The sequence below is a fragment of the Chlorocebus sabaeus genome, chromosome 18, assembly GCF_047675955.1.
Source record: "Chlorocebus sabaeus isolate Y175 chromosome 18, mChlSab1.0.hap1, whole genome shotgun sequence".
In the NCBI taxonomy this organism is placed as follows: Eukaryota; Metazoa; Chordata; class Mammalia; order Primates; family Cercopithecidae; genus Chlorocebus; species Chlorocebus sabaeus.
In genome coordinates this window covers 42,762,378-42,781,016 of record NC_132921.1, presented here as the reverse complement: position 1 = coordinate 42,781,016, position 18,639 = coordinate 42,762,378, and the positions used below count along the sequence as shown (strand labels likewise).

Below are 18,639 nucleotides of genomic sequence, written 5' to 3'. Positions count from 1 at the left end.
GCAGGAGAATGGCGTGAACCCGGGGGGCAGAGCTTGCTGTGCCACTGCACTCCACCCTGGGCGACAGAGAGAGACTCTGTCTCAAAAAACAAACAAACAAAACAAATAAGAAAAATTCTTTCTAATAGCTCAGAATTATGTGTATAAATATAAAAATCGTTATTTAACCTTGCATCATATGTCAGGACAGTCATAAGCTTTCCAAGTCTGAAACTAGTTACTAACCAGTGATGACCTGGCTCTGATTTTTCACTAGAAAGCTCCCTGTTATATCTTCAGATAACTGTGATCTCTAGGAATGTACTAGTGTACGGAGGACAAGAATTATGAGGTGAGAACGCTACTGTGTGTACAAGTTGGAGTTTTCGGAATGTTCGGTGGAGGTTCACAAGGCGTTAGAAAATAGGAGGCCATTTTTGGAAGAAGTGCAAACTTCTGGCAAGGGAGACAAGTTGCAGACTGGGATCAGGCAGACAAATAGATTTCAATGTGAAGCTTTAACTTAATAAAGACTTCCATATTTTAAGTAGAGAATGTATATTCACACATGTGTTTGTATGTCATGATTGGATGATGATTAAAGAGACAATTTTGATATACAGGGCATGTGGCTTCTGCAGAATAGAATTTCTGCTGTGTCTGTGGAGAGGGAGCTGGAGATTGTATTCAGGAATTCCTGATACATACCAATTGCCAAATGAATGACGTTCCAATGCCAGGAATCAGCTTCTAAGCATATGACTTGTGAAGGCTATAAAAACAAACCGTTGAAAACATCACATGGTAAATGAACATTTGGAATATGTTCTTATGCGTGTGTAACATGACACTATATAGTAACTCAGGCTACTACCCAGGATACTGTATAATATGTCAAATCCAAAGGAATAAAGAGCACAAGTAAAGATAGTTATCTAAGTACATATTGTAACTAGTTTTGCATATCTATGACTTTTCCTGTTTGATTTAGGAACAATTTAAATAATATAAAATATATCATATAAACAATAACTAAAAAATAACTAGAGGGGTTATATTAATAGCAGACAAAATATGCATTAAGACAGATCTTGTTACTAATGATAAAACAGGACATTTTGAAATTATAAAATGACCTGTACATCTAGAAAGACATAATAGTTATAAATATATATGCAGGTAACAATGAGCAGCAAAATACATTAATCAAAAAAAGCTAAAGAATTCAAGGGAGAAACAGACAATTCAGCAACAATAGTTGGAAATACTAATAAATACTTTTAATGTGGATAGAACAGCTAGATATGATTTAAACAACACTATTAACCAGCTAGAAGTAACAGACATCTTTTTATGGAACACCTTACCCAAGAATACCAAAATATGCGTTCTTATCAAGTGCACATGAAGCATTCTTTAGCATAAGCCATATATTAGTTATTAAAATAAGTTCAACTGAATTTAAAAGGATTGAAATTTTAGAAAGAATGTTCTCTGATATCAATAGTCAATAGAATAAAATTTGGAGTCAATAGCAGAAAAAACTTGGGAAATTCATAAATATGTATAAATTAAACAACATTCACATAAATAGAAAAGAAGCCACAAGAAAAAATAAAAAAAAAATTTGAGATGACTAAAAATGAAAACATAAAAAACTTTTATGGGATGCAGCTAAAGCAGTTTGTAGAGGAAAATTATCATTGTAAATAGTACTGAAAAATAGAAAAGAAGAAATCTCAAATCAATAACCTTGTCATTCATCTTAAGAAATTAGAAAAGAGAGCAAACTAAATTCAAAACAAGCCTCAAAAAAGATACAATTAAAATTAGAGCAGAAATAAATAACATAGAAAATAAAGAAAAGCTGACAAGACCAAAAGTTGGTTCTATGAAAAAGAACAACCAAATTAGCAAACCTTTAGCTAGACTAACCAGAAAAAAAGATAAAAGACTGAAACTATAAAAATCAGGAATGAATAAGGAAAAATCACTTCCAACCTTACAGAAATAAAGATCATAAGAGAATCCTATGAAGAATTGTCTGCTAAAACATTACCTATTCTAGATGAAATGGACTTAAAAATGCAAACTAATGAAACTTATTTAAGAAAAAATAAACAACCTTGATATACTTGAGAAACCGAATTAGTAATTAAAAAATAACTACCCACAAAGGAATCTCAGGCCCAGATGGCCTCACCAGTGAATCTTATCAAATATTTCAAGATGATTTAACATCAATCTAGCAAATTCTTATAAAAAATAGAAAAAGGGGAAACACTTTCCAATTCATCCTATGAGTTCAGTATTGGCGTTTTATAAAGGAAACAAACAGACAAACACATAAGAAAATAAAACTACAGAATGATATTCTTTATAAACATTGATATGCTATCCCCTCCAAATTTCATGTTGAGATGTGACCCCCAGTGTTAGAGGTGGGGCCTGGTGGGAAGTGTTTGGGTCATAGGGGCAAATCCCTCAAGAATGCTATGGTGCCCTCCTTGTGGTAATCAGTGAGTTCTTTCTCTGAGTTCATGTGAGATCTGGTTGTTTTAAAAAGTATAGCACCTACCCCCTCTCTCTCTTGCTCCTGCTGTCACCACAGGATACACCAGCTTTCCCTTCACCTTCTCACATCATTTTGACCTTCTTAAGGCCCTCACCAGAAGCAGTTGTTGGTGCCATGTTTTGTGTACAGCTTGCAGAACTATGAGCCAATTAAATCTCTTATATTTCTAAATTACCTAGTGTCAGATATTTCTTTATAGTAATTCAAATAGACTAATACAAAAAATGGTACCAGCCAGGCACGGTGGCTCATGCTTGTAATCCCAGCACTTTGGGAGGCTGAGGAGGGAGTATCACAAGGTCAGGAGATTAAGAACATCCTTGCCAACATGGTGAAACCCTGTGTCTACTAAAATACAAAAAAAATTAGCCAGGCATAGTGTCACATGCCTGTAGTCCCAGCTATTCAGGAGACTGAGGCAGGGGAATCCAGAAGGCAGACGTTGCAGTGAACTGTGATTGTGCCACTGCACTCCAGCCTGGTGACAGAGAAAGACTCCATCCCCATCCCAAAAAAAAGAAAAAAAAAAAAAAAAAAAAAAAAAGGTACCAAGGAGTGAAGCATTAGCATTGCTACAAAGATACACAAAAATGTGAAAGCATCTTTGGAATTAGGTAATGGGCAGAGATTAGAAGAGTTTGGAGTGCTCAGAAGAAGACAGGGAGATGAGAGAAAGTTTGGAACTTCTTAGAAACTGATTAAATGATTGTGATAAAAATATTGATAGAAATATAAACAGTGAAGATCAGGCTGATGAGGTCTCAAATGAACGTGAAAAAGTTTTTGAACTGGAGTAAAGGTCACCTATGTTATGCCCTAGCAGATAACTTTGCTGTGTTATGTTTATGTTGTAGGCCTCTATGAAAGTTTGAACGTCAGAGTGATAAATTAGGTTATCTGGTGGAAGAAAGTTCTAACTAGCAAAGTGTTGAAGTTGTGGCCTGGCTGCTACTAACAACTTATGATCAGATATAAGAGCAAAGGAATGACTTAAAATGGGAATTTATGTTTAAACGGGAAGTAGAATATAAAAGTTTTTGAAATTTGCAGCCTGGCCATACGACAGAGAAAGTATTCAAGCAGGTTATGGAGTAATCATTTGCTAAAGACATTAACATAGCTAAAAGGGAGCCATGTGCTGATACCCAAGACAATGAGGAAAAACAAGCCCAAAAGACATTTTCAGAGATGTTGGAAACAGCTCCTCCCCTCCCATGACAGTCCCAGAGGCCTAAAAGGAAATACTGTTTCGGGAGCCAAGCCTAGGACATCACTTCTCGGCTCAGCTTCAAGACACTGTTCCCTGTATACAGGATGTTCCAGTTCCAGCTGCAGTTCAAAGGGCCCCAGGTACAGCTTGGGCTGCCATTACGGAGGGTTCAAGCCTTAAGTCCTCGTGGCCTACATGTGGTGTTAAGCCTGCAGGTGCACATAATGCAAGAGTGAAAGAGGCTTGGTGACATCTACCTAGATTTCAGAGGATGCATGAGAAAGTCCAGGTGTGCAGGCAGAAGTCCAGGTGTGCTGCCACAGGAGCAGAGCCCTCACAGAGAACTTCTACTAGGGAAATAACAATGGAAAATGTGGGGTTGGAACCCCCACACAGAATCCCCACTGGGGAATTGGATATGTAGAAAGAGACCACTGCTCTTCAGACCCTAGAATGGTAGATCCACTGGCAGCTTGCACCCTGCACCTGGAAAAGCTGCAGGCTCTTGACTCCAACACATGAAAGTAGCCACTGGGGATGGCTTCTCCCTGCAAAACCAGAGAGGTGAAGCTTCCCGAGGCCGTGGGCACCCTCTTAGCAGTGTGCCCTAGATGTGGAACATGGAGTCAAAGGAGATTATTTTGGAACTTTAAGATTTAATGACTGCTCTGCTGGATTTCATACTGCATGGGGCTTATTGCCCCTTTCTTATGGTCAGTTTTTCCTTTTGAAATGGTAATGTTTACTCGATGCCTATACTACCATTATGTTTTAGGAATAAATAACTTGTTTCTAATTTTACAGAGTCATAGGTGGAAGAAAGTTAACCTGAATCTCAGATGAGACTCTGAACTTTGGGACCATTGAGAATAGATGATTATATTTTGTAATGTCAAAAAGATGTAAGTTTTGGGAGGCCAGGGGAAGGATGATATGGTTTGAATGTGTTTCCTCTCCAAATCTCATGGTGATGGAGGTAGCCTGGTGGGAATTATTTGGGGCATGGAGACAGACTACTCATTAATGGTTTGGTGCCCTCCTCACAGTAATGAGTGAGTTCTCACTCTGAGTTCATGTGAGATCTGGTGGTTTAAAAGAGCATGGCACCTCCCTTCCCCTTGCTCTCTTTGTTGCCATGTGATACATCGGCTTCCACTTCATCTATTGCTATGATTGTAACCTTCCTGAGGCCTTCGCCAGAAGCGGTTGCTGGTGTCATGTATTTTGTACAGCCTGCGGAACCATAAGTCAATTAAACCTCTTTTATTTATGAACTACTCAGCCTCAGATATTTCTTTATAGCAATGCAAAAATAACCTAATACAAATATAGATACAAAAATACTCAAGAAACTATTAGCAAACTGAATCCAACAACATATAAAAAATTATACACTACAACCAAGTGGAATTTATCACCATAGTAAAAGGTTTGTTTAATGTCTGAAACATCAATTTATATAATATACTCTAATAAAGGATTAAAACCACATGATCTTCTCAATCCACACTGACATTGCATTTAACAAAATTTAATACATTTTCATTATTGAAACACTGGACTACAATGAGATAGAAGGGAATTTTCTCGACCTGATATAAAACATATTTGAAAATCTCATGGTAAAATAATAATAATTTAGAAAAATAACTGAATTTTTTCCAATAATTAGGAATAAGATAAGGATGCATATTTTTGCCATTTCTATTCAATATTATACTACAGGTTCAGGCCAGGGCAATTAGACAATTAAAAAAAAAGCATCCAGATTGTAAAGAAATAAAACTATCTCTATTCAAAGATAACATGATCTTATACACAAACTTAAGAAATACAGAAAAATAATTTGAATCAGTAAATGTGTTCAGCATGTATACAGAATACAAGATCAATAGATGAAAATTATACTTCTATGCACTAGCAATAAAGAACATGAAAAATAAATTAAGAACCTAATTTTATTTATAATAAAATATTTACAAATACATTTCTTAAGATAAATGCAAAATTTGTACACTAAAAACTATACATTATTGAAAGAAATTAATGGTGACAATAAAAATGTAAAGGCATTTCACGTTCATGGATTGGAAGACTTAATATTGTTAAGATGGCAACAGCCCCCAAATTGATCTACAGATTCAATGCAATCCCTATCAAAGTCTCACCTGCTTTTTTTTTTTTAGCAGAACTTGACAAAGTGATTCTAAACTTCACATGGAAATGCAGGGGACCCAGAGCAGCCAATCAACATTGATTAAAAACAATACATGGAGGATTTGCCCTTTCTGATTTCAAAACAGCACAATGCTAAAATAATGGAGAAAGTTTGCTACTGGCATGAGGATAGACATATAGATCAATGGAACAGATTGTGAATTCAGTAATGAACTCTTACATTTATGATCAATCGATTTTTGACTAGTGTACCTGACATTTTGGTGGAGGAAAATAGTCTTTCAACAAATGGTGCTGGCATGACTGATAGTAGCATGCAAAGGAACAATCCTCTAACTCATATCAAACAAAAAACAATTAACTCAAAGTGGATCATAGACATGAAACTGTGAAGCACTGAACATAAAACTCTTGGAAGAAAACATACAAGTAAATCTTCATAACCTTAGATAAAATGCTGATTTCTTAGATATGACACCAAAAGCATAAATGGCAGAGTGGGAAAAAAAAAAAAACAGACAAGTTGAACTTTAACAAAATTAAAATTTAAAGTTGTTTATGTTTCAATACCATTAAAGAAGTGAAAAATTGGGGCCGGGCACGGTGGCTCACGCCTGTAATCCCAGCACTTTGGGAGACTGAGGCAGGCGGATCACGAGGTCAGGAGATCGAGACCATCCTAGCTAACATGGTGAAATCCTGTCTTTACTAAAAATAGAAAAAATTAGTCGGGTGCAGTGGTGGGCGCCTGTAGTCCCAGCTACTCGGGAGGCTGAGGCAGGAGAACGGCCTGAACCTGGGAGGTGGCACTTGCAGTGAGCCGAGATCAGGCCACCGCTCTCCAGCTTGGGTGACAGAGCGAGACTCTGTCTCCAAAAAAAAAAAAAAAAAAGAAAAAAGAAAAAAGAAATGAAAAGTTAATCCTTAGAATCAAAAAACACAACATTTGAAAATCACATATCTCATAAGGGAATTATATTTGGAATATATAAATAACCCTTAGAAATCAATAGTAAAACCAGAAACCTAGCTAAAACCCAAATAACAAAATCGCCAAATGATTTGAATATACTTCTCCAAATAAATAAATATTTAATAAGCACATGAAAATATAATCAACATCCTTAATTATTACAATGTCCAATAAGCACATAAAACTATAATCAACATTCTTAATTATTATTTTGAAATGCAAGTCAAAACCAAAATAAGACATTCACTGGTGTGTCTATTGTTAGGAGATCAGCTGAGCCTGGAGAACAGAAGCTGAGCTGCCAGGTGTCTAAGTAACTAATTAAAACAAGCCAAAAATGGAAGAGTTAAACTGTTAATCAGTTATGGATATAGTGAAAATGGAGCAAATGCCAACTCCCTGGCCCTTTATCCCGTTAAGGAATGGTACACAAAATAAGCGTCAGGTAGACCAGCACAGATTTGGGAGTCATCTCTCTGTTAAGGGAGCCAGGAATGTTATAGAATCTGAAGTTGGGGGAGGGCAACGGGAAGTTTCCGTGAGTGCAAATCCCTTCAGAGATACAATGAACTTAAGCCCCATGTCTGGTGTGGGGAGGCAAGCTTGGTCTCATGAGACCTGAGAGGGAAGACTTTGTAATTTCTGTGGTCAGGCCTGAAAGAAGCACCCATAGCTTCTTGTTGTTGCTGTTGTTGTTGTTGTTTTGAGACAGAATTTCACTCTGTTGCCCAGGCTGAAGTGCAGTGACATGATCTCTTTAGAACATAGTTTGGCATTCCCTCAAAATATTAAACATGGAGTTACCATATGACCCAAAGGAGAAATTAAAACATGTTATCAACATAAACGTTTACACAAATGTTCATAGCAGCATCATTAACAACAGCCAAAAAGTAGAAACAACCCAAATGTATATCAACTGGTGAATGTGTATCCATGAAATGAGATATTATTTGGCCACGTAAAGGAATAAAGTCCTAATACATGGCACATCATGGATGAATCCTACATTATGCTTAGTGAAAGAAGCTAGAGGAAAAATCTCACATATTGTATGATGCCAGTTGTATAAAAAGTTCAGAATATGCAAATATATAGAGATACAAAGTAGATTATTGGTTTTAAGGGGGCTAAAGGGAGGAGCAATAAAGGATAGCTTCTAAAGGGTACAGGACCTATTTTTGGTGTGTTGAAATTGCGCCAAAATTAGATAGTGTTAGTGATTGTAGACATCTGTAAATATACTAAAACTCACTAAAATGACCACTTTAAAAGGATGAATTTTATGAAATACTAATCATGACTCAATAAAGTTGCTATAAGTAAATATACAATTGATAAGCAAAATAAGGGTAAGTTACAATTGGATACATGTAAGTAACATTTTAGTTCAATTTAATTTAATACATGCTTTTAAATGCCATCTATATGTCAGGAAATTGCTGGCAACCAATGAGTACAAGAATGAATTTGAAATTCTTGCCTTTGGTGAGCTTACAATCAGGCGGAAAATAAAAACAAATGCAACTATTACTATTTGTTAATTATTGTTATAGAATATGGACCTAGGTGAGAGGTACTTAGAACCATTTGGAATGAGGGACAAATCAGAGACAAGCACAGAGGGAAGATGACTTTTTAAATTGGTATCTAAAAGTTAGTTGGAGTTTTTCAGGATTACAAACACAAGGGTGACATAGGAGAACACTCTTAGTGAAGGATATAGGGAATATATACAGAACAATGCGAAACAGGCTACGATTAAAGTCTACATGCTAAGATGCTATTGACTCCAAGTGCTGTACAAGATCAGAGAAAGTGTTATCAGGAAGGCCTGAGTAGCCCCTTGGAGAAGGCAGCATTTTATGGAAACTTAAATGTTGAATCATCGCATGTGTGCTTTCTGTTTGCTCAGAATAAGAAAGTTTTTCATTTTTATTATAGAGTTTAGGGAATTCTCTGACTCTAAAGATGCATAAAAGTCATTCATATAGACAAGAAGAAGATTTTTTTCCAAATTGTTTGTAAAACATTATGCTGGATAGCATCTGGACATTGATGTGGAGAGAGTGCCTTCTGCCTTAGTGATCTGCCCTCAATCTAGGGGGTAGCTCTGTCCAAGCACACACCTTAGACCTGTGACGACCACTCACCCTGTGGGCAGCTTGTTCCTGAACACACCTCAAATAAAAAAGAAATACAGATATTATTAAGGGTCCAAGTCAAATTCATACTGAATAGAAGCTTTATTCCTGATACAGTCAGAAGAATTAGAAAACCCTTAAAAAGACAGTTAGTGAAAAAAAAAATAGATCAATGAGCACAACAATAAAATAAAATAAAATAAAATAAATGCTCTCAGTACAAATAGAAGAGAAACATGATTTACTTTGAAGGAATAAGAGAAAGATATTTGGTGTTAAAGAGAAAGTTGGTCTTGGAATAAGCAATAAGTGATAAAGACTGGCAGGTACAAAATCTCAGAGACTCCAGGGAATAGGCTGGAACATAGAGCTTGGGGTCAACGTGGGGGAGTGTCAGTTAAGCCTTATAAACATCAATGATTAGTTTTAACTTTGCTTTCTAAGAAAAGTACCTGAAAGAATTGATTGTTGAATTTGCCTTTTCGGATTGGCACTGTGGCTACAGAATGGGAAATGGACCCGAAAAATGCAAAACTGTAAGCAGGGAGAGTAAGTATGAGGTGTTTGAAAGAATCTGACAGAGTAGTTCAAGAGGTATGAAAGAAAACAGAAAAGACACGGTGATTGTTTGCAGTTATGAGGGAGTGGCAGTGACAAGGAGGATGGAGTTTCATACTTAGGCAGCTGGCAGAAAGACACCATTCACTGATATAAGAAAGGTGGAGGACATGCAGCCTGGAAGAGAAAATGAACCTGAACCTTGGCCATCTATTAGACATCTAAGAGAAGTTTCCCAGTAGAAGTTTAGCCATGCTGGTGTTAATCTGTGAGCTAGAGAATCAGAGGAGGAAATAAAAGTCATGAAAATGAATGACAAAAACACTGGAGAGGAGAAGCTGGACTTAGGAGAGTATATTAGCAGAAAGCATAAAAAGAGGGGTAAGAGAAAAAAATCAATAGCTGTGTAACAGAAACTGAAAGAAGGGGAATAAAAAACCAGAGACAACAAGAGCATCTCATGTTATTAAAGTGTCAGTGGGATGTTTCTTAGATTAGATTTGTATTACGGTTTTATTTGACATTAATATTGTAATCAATCACATTCTTGACAATGTCTCTTCTTCTGATTACTTGCGAAATCATCTTTTATTACCTGATAAAGGTAGTACAATCTACTCTGAAGCTACTCTTTGTTAAATATGTTGTGGTGAGATCTCTTGAGAATGTGTAAACATACTACTTTCAGTATACTGTTACTTGGATAATGCTAGCATGTACCTATGTCTCTTTTCTGAAATAATGGGATGAAATAATTTTGCAACTATGATAGTTGAAAAATGATGATCTTCCAATCTATCAGTTCTTCTATCTACATTTCTTAGCTGTTATTTCCTTGTAAGGAAGAGACTACCTCCCTTCCTTCCTCTTTCCTTTTTCCTTCTTTCACTTCTCTCTTTATCAGTGGGGTCTTGTGATTTCCATTTTATCCAGTGAGTTAGGATATAATATTTTTAAATTCTCAGAATAACTGCTTCAAATTTTATCCATAGAAGCTCCTTCAGGGTAGCTGCATCTTTATTTCTTCTCATAATATTCCCCTATTCTTTGTGCTTTTTAATTTTTATTTTATTTTACTTTCTGGCTCCGAAAATGAATAATGAATGCATTTTCCTCTTCCACTTTTGCTTTCTTTTAGTGAAAATGTATATAAAAACCAAAAAAACTTGCACTGAAAGTCACTGTTCCCAGTCTTCTCAGGGAGGAGAATTAGAAAGTGTGTGTAAACACAATCACACACACATACACACACACACACAGATGCATGTACATCTATATTTCTACATCTATCCACATTTATTTACATAGATACGCATATCTGTTAAAATATATGTCTTTATACCAATACCTTCAACGTTCTAGGTTCATTCTAAGTACCCCTTTTGCCATATGTGTAGCCCTCCATTTCAACACTGAGAAACTTGGTTCCAATTATCCACAACCTCCCAACCCTCATTGGCATGAGCCTCTATTACACCAAGCTACCACTCCATCTTGCTGAGTCCTACCTTCACCACGTGAGCTCCATTGCTGCCAGTGTGCCAGGCAGGTAGGCAGGAAGAAAGGAAGGAGGAAGGAAGGGACGGAGGCAGGAATGGAAGGATAAAGGGAGAGAGGTATGTGTCTCTATATGTTTATGACATTTTTCTGTGTGTACCCCTCCTTCTCATCTCTATTGAAAGCTTTTTGAGGGCAGCAAAATCTTACACTTCAGCACCTGTCCCCACAACGTCTACCACAATGCCTTACCCAAAATTTGGGAATGGCAACCGAAGGACTGAATCTTATCAGCACAGATGTTTTAATTAGCCTATCATATATTTTTAAAATGAGTTTGTTTTCAAATTTTATTTTAATGAAAGTTTTAGATATGGGTTTCAATTTCTGATTTCTTTCAAAAACCAGAAGTTATGGCATCACTGGAACTGTATTCTTGCATCAGGAAAAACAAATAACAAAAACAGAAAACCATCTGAGTGACTGCTGCTAACTGTAGATGGGATACTTACTAATAGTTCAGCACAGATCTCCTGGCATACTTTGGTTCATTTACTTTACCTGCCTGGTATTGAAGTTTGAATTTAGACCCTCACATGTAGGAAGCTCTGCTGGTTGAGTGATTACTCAAGGTCAAATTTGGAAACTCAAGTCAACTGTATCAGCCTTCTCTAATGAAGCTCTGACAGTTTTTCTTTGCTTTTTTATTCCTTTTCATCTCCCACCTTAGACTAAATTCAGAAACTTGGTCACTGCCATCTATGAATCATAGTAATTTTACCAGTGAATAGTACAAGCAGTCCTCTAGAAGAGGAAGAGAGTGTGTCAGAACCATTAGTTTCAGGGGAATAAAAATTGCTCATTCATAATTTTGTGTGTGTGGTCTATGAGCTGTAAAGACCACTTAAGGTCATTGCTTCATACAGTATTAGGTAAACATTTAAGAGGTAAATACTTTTTATCCATCTTTGCTTCCAGCAAAGAAGCAGACCATGAAAACTCCAGAGGGCTGGTTTGATATATATTTTCGCTTTTATTATTTTGCCTGAGCTGAGTACTCAGTAATGCTCTGTGTAGATGCAGGTAACCGGACCATGTTCAGTGTGAACGAAGAAAAGACGATGCATCTGTGAATCCATTTTACATATGAGAGATAGAAAGATAGGAGGCAGAGAGAATGAGCAAATCTCATTCTCTGTTCATAAGAAAGTCTTGTATTTCCGGGATGATAAATATGTCTGCTAATTTATGAATTTATAGGCAAGTTAGAGTAAGAAGTGAAAACATAAAAGCAGAGTTACTGTATTAACATAAGGTAGTTGACATTGTTTAATGGTTGTATACCATATCCAATGCTATAATTATTTCCCTTCTAATCCAGTGCTCATAGTTATTTTCCTTCTAATTGTAGACAAATGTCTTATTTTTACCCTTATATTTGCCCGTATGTTAGTTTTTGGCATATCGGCTGATGGTATGTCAACTTGACATATGTCAGTTGATGCTAACTCTAACTTGAAAAATAAAAATGACACTTTATTGATGATGAGTCTGAACATATTTTTATGATTATGTTTATTTCTCCTGTGAATTATTTGTTCATGTTGCTAAGGTGTTAATGAGTTGTCTAGAGCCAATGTATATTCAACTGATCAAACCTTTGTCTTATTTTATGTGATTATTTTCCTGTTTCTTTCTAGTTTTGATTTTATTACAATTCTGATCTATACAATTTTTTTTTAAGTAGCCAAAATTGTTAATTTTCTCCTTTGGATTTCTTTCTTTACTTTCACGGTTTGAGCCCTTCTCTTCCTCCTAGGTGGTGCACACTAAAAATATTTTTGCACCAAGTACCTAGTATGTACTGGACATCATTATAGTTCTGGGTTATACAAGGGTGACCAGGACATGAAGTTTTTTTTGTTTTTGTTTTGTTTTTGAGACGGAATCTGTCTCTGTTGCCCAGGCTGGAGTACAGTGGCGCGATCTCGGCTCACTGCAAGCTCCATCTCTCGGGTTCACGCCATTCTTCTGCCTCAGCCTCCCGAATAGCTGGGACTACAGGCGCCCGCCACCACGCCCGGCTAATTTTTTGCATTCTTAGTAGATATGGGGTTTCACTGTGTTAGCCAGGATGGTCTCGATCTCCTGACCTCGTGATCCGCCCGCCTCGGCCTCCCAAAGTGCTGGGATTACAGGCCTGAGCCACCGCGCCCGGCCTGAGCTTTCTTTCAAGAGGCTCCCAGTTAATTTAACAAAGATAGTCATATGACTAACTGACTTTATTTCCCCCGTCTGTTTCTCTGGCTTCATTGCCATCTAGGCACTAGAGAACGTAAATATCAGCAGGATTTGTGAGATTAGTTTCAGATAATAATGGGAAAAAAAACCCACACACAGTCCTTCCCATACTTCAAATTCAGATGCTGATTCCAAATTGCCTTTAATGGAGAAACTTTTCTTACTAATTTAGTGAGGATTCTTAACATACATCTCAAAGGAGCAAAATCTTCAACCCTGTTTTTTTGCACTGACTGACACACAGATACACAGACGTGCATTCTCACACCATGTCTTTAAACTGCCAAAGAAGTGTTGAAGGTGAAAAAGAAAAAAGCCGGGACACATCTCTGCCCGTTAACGAAATTAAAGGCTTTACTTTTCCTGGGAGAGTGTGATTTAAGGGCTAATCAGCACCATGGTCCTTGCACATTATCTATGAAAGTAGAAATTACTGGCTACTGAATCTGTGCTTGGAAGCTCCAGGGGGAATCTCTGCAGGCCCTCTGATAACTTTTTATGTGGTGCTTGAATATTTCTCCCCATGTAATTGGGTTTGTTTGCTATATATAAAAACCTGCCGCTGGCTAATCGTCTGATTCTTTCTGTACGTGTTTGAGTAGGACAGTTTACTTGTGTAGATTAAGCTTCTTGTGTTCAGTTTCCCTCTACTCCACTGGCAAGGACTTGAACTGCTTTATTTGCTTTGCACAGTCCCATTAAAGTATTCAATGGCATTCACATTCATATATCTCTAGAACATTGGCTCCAAATGAGTCATATTCAAAAGAAAGGCTTTATTTTTAAGCCATTGAAATCAGAAACAGTATCATAGGGAAAATGATTCTAAAAGTAGATTTTAGTTCATTCATGTGGGGCACGCAAACTCTTCTCCAAGTTCTGTATGTTGATTGCTCCTCAGTTGCAAGGCAATCCTTTGTGTGGAATGAAAAAGCCTCTTCTCACTTTCATTGAGGCCAAAGTTGCAGGCAGAAAAAAAAAAAAAAATCCACGAGAGGCAAAGATATCTGAATGCCCTAAGTGTTTCTTTTTTGGGGGGAATATTTATATGAAATTGCCAGTGTAGTCTCTCTCTCCTGATGCTGGTACAGAGTTCAGAATGAGAACCTTATAATAAACATTCCATTTGCTCATAAATGCTATACCTAAAGTGTCCATTGGATTTATTCATGTGGGGAAGATAAATATCATAAAAATCTTGTAGACATTATGAACAAAGAACTTAAATAGAAAAGGCAATCCAGTACAACACACACACACAGACACACACACACACACACACACACACACAAACACACCCCATTTCAAACTGACTTTACTTCAGAAACCTGGAAATTTTTGGTGTTTGCTGGGGTGTCATGGAGCCATGTTGCTGATTTTTCATATGTTGTCATCCTGTTCGAGAGGAATAAGCTTGTAAGAAGGTCTTTCACTCAGATGTCTCAGGATTCCAGTCACCTTTTTGTGCCAAAGTAATTAGGCCACTCTGTCATCTGTGGAAATCCTTGCCTGTGACTGTTTTGAGCCAAAGACATTCTCTGCTCTCAAAAATAAAATATTTTCTTTTCATAAAATAGTCCATCCCTATTTGAGGATGAATAAAATTGCCTACATAAAACCACCTTTTATGGTACTTTGTAATTGTGATATTGTGACATATATATTTGGTCTTAGGCTCAGTTTTCTGACAGATAGGTCCTAAAATCCTTGGAATTTCCAAAGTGGTAAGATTGTCTTTTGCATCCTGGTGAGCATGAGGAGAGGGAGGCTGAAGGTTGAGTTGACAAACCAAAGACCAACAATTTAATCAGTCATGACTATCTAACGATCCTGCCATAAAAACACAAAAGAACTGAGTTCTGACAACTTCCATATAGCTGAACACATAGAATTTACTAGAAGGTGACAGGCCTGAAAGGAGCATAGAGGCTCTATGCCCTTCTCCCATATCCTGCTGAATGCATCTTTTCTATTTGGCTGTTCACGTATCCTTGGTAATATCCTTTATAATAAATGGGCAAAAGTAAGGAAAGTGCTTCCTGAGTTATGTTAGCTACCCTAGCAAATTAATTGAATCCAAGAATTGGGTAGGCATAGGAAGCTTGATGTATATCTGATTGGTCAGAAGCACAGGTCATAACCTGTGCCAGAGACTGGCATATGAAGGGTGGTCTTGCAGGACTGGATCTTTCAACCTGTGTGACTTGATGCTGTCTTCAGGTAGATAGTGCCAGAAATGAATTTAATTAGAAGACATTCAGCTGACGTCTGCTGGAGAATCATCTGAAGAATTGCTTTGTGTTTGGGAGAAAACTCTAGCATAGCTGAAGTCATAGAAGTGTTCTGTGTTGTAGGATAAATTGAGTTAGTTTTTTCTCATATTCTTATAGTAATGCATTTTCATTCTAATACCAAGGTCATTAAAGTAGGCAAACAATATGTTAACTCTCTGACATTTTTTGTTTGTTTGCACAAAAGATTTCCCAGGAAATGGTATTGAGAAGGATATGTTTATTATATTGTTATGGCAAGAATCATTCAGTAGGAAAATATAGGTGGTATAGCTAATGAACAAACTATAGAGTAGATTCCTTTTATCCTTTCTTTTTCTTCTCTTTTTCTTCAAAGTGGTTTTCACTTTGCTCTCTTATCATTATCATTGATATCAAAGAATTTGGAATATCATTAAAACTCTGCTAGAATTTGAAGCTATAATGCTTTTGGACATAATTTTAAAGCTTATCAGTGATGAGGATTGTAATTTATAATATCATTTGACACTTTCTCCTCCACCCTTCATGCATTTAAAGAGCTCTGGGCTCCAATCTGCTCTCAGTTATTGTTTGAAGGCTGTCATTAAAGATAGCACCTCACATATCCTTCAGCAGGGTTTGGTCTTCAATGGGTAGCAAGTAGAAACAGGCTTATAGGTCCTAAGTGAGAAGAAATATAGTTTAGATTTTCGAGAACTCATTCAGGTGAAATCAAAGAGGTTCATCCTCTACAAAAAGAACTGTTTATTTTGAACATATGATGTTTCAAAGACTGAAATAGTTACTGTACTATTTTGAGTGCTGGGAAATTGTTTACAAAAGGAACATGGACTCTTCTCAAATGGAGAGAATAAAAGTAATCACATGTATTAAAAAATTAATCCCAATAATTCACTTTCCTCTTTGGTTGTACTTGCTGTGAAGAGACACAGAATGTCAGGCTTTGACCTAATTGATGATGATGGAAGTCATCAGAGAGGGCTTCCCTTGGGAAGTAATGTCCAACCTGAGATATAACAGACAAGGAGGACCGGTTGGAAAAAAAATTGGGGTGACAGAGGCTAATGAAGCAATGTCAAAATGAGTATGGAACTGACAAAGACCTTCATGGCTGGAGCTCAAAGACCAGATGGACTGATATGAAGCTGATAGGCAAGGGCAGTGGTAGAGAAGTTGATATTTATCATAAGAGCAAGAGGAAGTTTTTAACAATTTGGTGTGATAGCTGTATGTTCTGAGAAGTCAGTCAGGCTTAAATCTTCCGATCTATATTCCAGGCAAGTAAGAACAAAAGCAAGGAGAACAGTTAGGTGAAATGGCAATGGTCATGTCAAGAGTCCATGCTTTCACAGTAGGGTTCATGGTACTGGCAGAGAGAGGCGAACATATTCTAGAGATATGAGGCAGGCAGAACATGATGACTACATGAGAATGAGAAAGAAGAGAATATGTTAAGAATATCATCTAGCCCTTTTCACAAGATGGCGCCGAAAGCGAAGAAGGAAGCTCCTGCCCCTCCTAAAACCGAAGCCAAAGCGAAGGCTTTAAAGGCCAAGAAGGCAGTGTTGAAAGGTGTCCACAGCCACAAAAAAAAGAAGACCCGCACGTCACCCACCTTCTGGCGGCCCAAGACACTGCGACTCCGGAGGCAGCCCAAATATCCTCGGAAGAGCGCCCCCAGGAGAAACAAGCTTGACCACTATGCTATCATCAAGTTTCCGCTGACCACTGAGTCTGCCATGAAGAAGATAGAAGACAACAACACACTTGTGTTCATTGTGGATGTTAAAGCCAACAAGCACCAGATTAAACAGGCTGTGAAGAAGCTCTATGACATTGATGTGGCCAAGGTCAACACCCTGATTCGGCCTGATGGAGAGAAAAAGGCGTATGTTCGACTGGCTCCTGATTACGACGCTTTGGATGTTGCCAACAAAATTGGGATCATCTAAACTGAGTCCAGCTGCCTAATTCTAAATATATATATATATATCTTTTCAACATTAAAAAAAAAAAAAAAAAAGAATATCATCTAGCTATCTTCCCAGATGATTAAGTGGATTGTGGGGCCATCTACGGAAATAAGAAATGTTAATGAATGATCAATTTTAGAGGAAAAGATAATTTAGTTTTTGACATTTTGATTTGGATTAGCCTGCGTTTTATTTTTAAAGTTAGTTGGGAACATGGGAACTTATCAGGCTGTTTTGTAGACAGGAGAGATGTTATGTCACTTTTGAGTCAGAATATTTAATTACCTTTGTGAGACAGTCCAGGATTCTATTCTTTCTGCCACTGTAACTCTCAGTGTTTGAGACAGTGAAGCCTCCACTATGTGGGTCCTGAAGTGAAGACAACATAGAAATGAGATGAGTGGTGAACATATGGTATGAGCAAGAAATAAAACCTTTGTGATTTAATTGACTGAAATCTTAGAAGTGTTTGTTACACCTGTAACACTTGGCCAGTGTTAACCAACGTTTCTTCCTTTATTAAGAATACTTAGTCATTCTCTAGAATTTTTATTGCATTCAATTTTTCATATAGCTCACATTACATTAATCATGCTGCTTTCTAATTATTTGGGTGCAGAGATGACCTTCTTCTGACATACTCATATTTGGGACCCTCTCAAGAAAACTTGGTATCTGTATTTCTCAATGTCTCACTAAACTAATATGAGTACCTGATCTGAAGTTGAAGTCTGCACATATGCATGAAATGACAGAAAATGAGCACTGATGGTAGGAATACTTCTGTAATGGGTTGACTGGGGATCCCAAGATACATGTTGATTCTTAATTTTTGGTACCTCAAAATATGACTTTATTTGGAAAGAGGGCTGTGGGAGATGAAATTAGTTAAGATGAGGTAATACTGGAGAACAATTGTGCCTTAATCTAATGTGACTGGTATTTTTATGAGAAGAGGGGAAATTTAGACCCAGATAT

At 37.1% G+C, this 18,639-nt stretch overlaps 1 protein-coding gene across 1 annotated transcript; it reads left to right on the top strand.

Moving 5' to 3' along the window:
- Nucleotides 1–17,154: 17,154 nt before the first annotated feature.
- On the top strand, nt 17,155–17,653 carry LOC103222844 (large ribosomal subunit protein uL23-like). The gene has a single exon (XM_007974772.3). It carries the CDS (start codon nt 17,170–17,172, stop codon nt 17,638–17,640), a length of 471 nt encoding a protein of 156 aa, XP_007972963.3. The 5' UTR covers nt 17,155–17,169; the 3' UTR covers nt 17,641–17,653.
- Nucleotides 17,654–18,639: the final 986 nt, after the last annotated feature.

What these genes read in the sequence shown, in the direction of transcription:
- LOC103222844 (XM_007974772.3), top strand. Translation starts at nt 17,170, where the DNA reads ATGGCGCCGAAAGCGAAGAAGGAAGCTCCTGCCCCTCCTAAAACCGAA.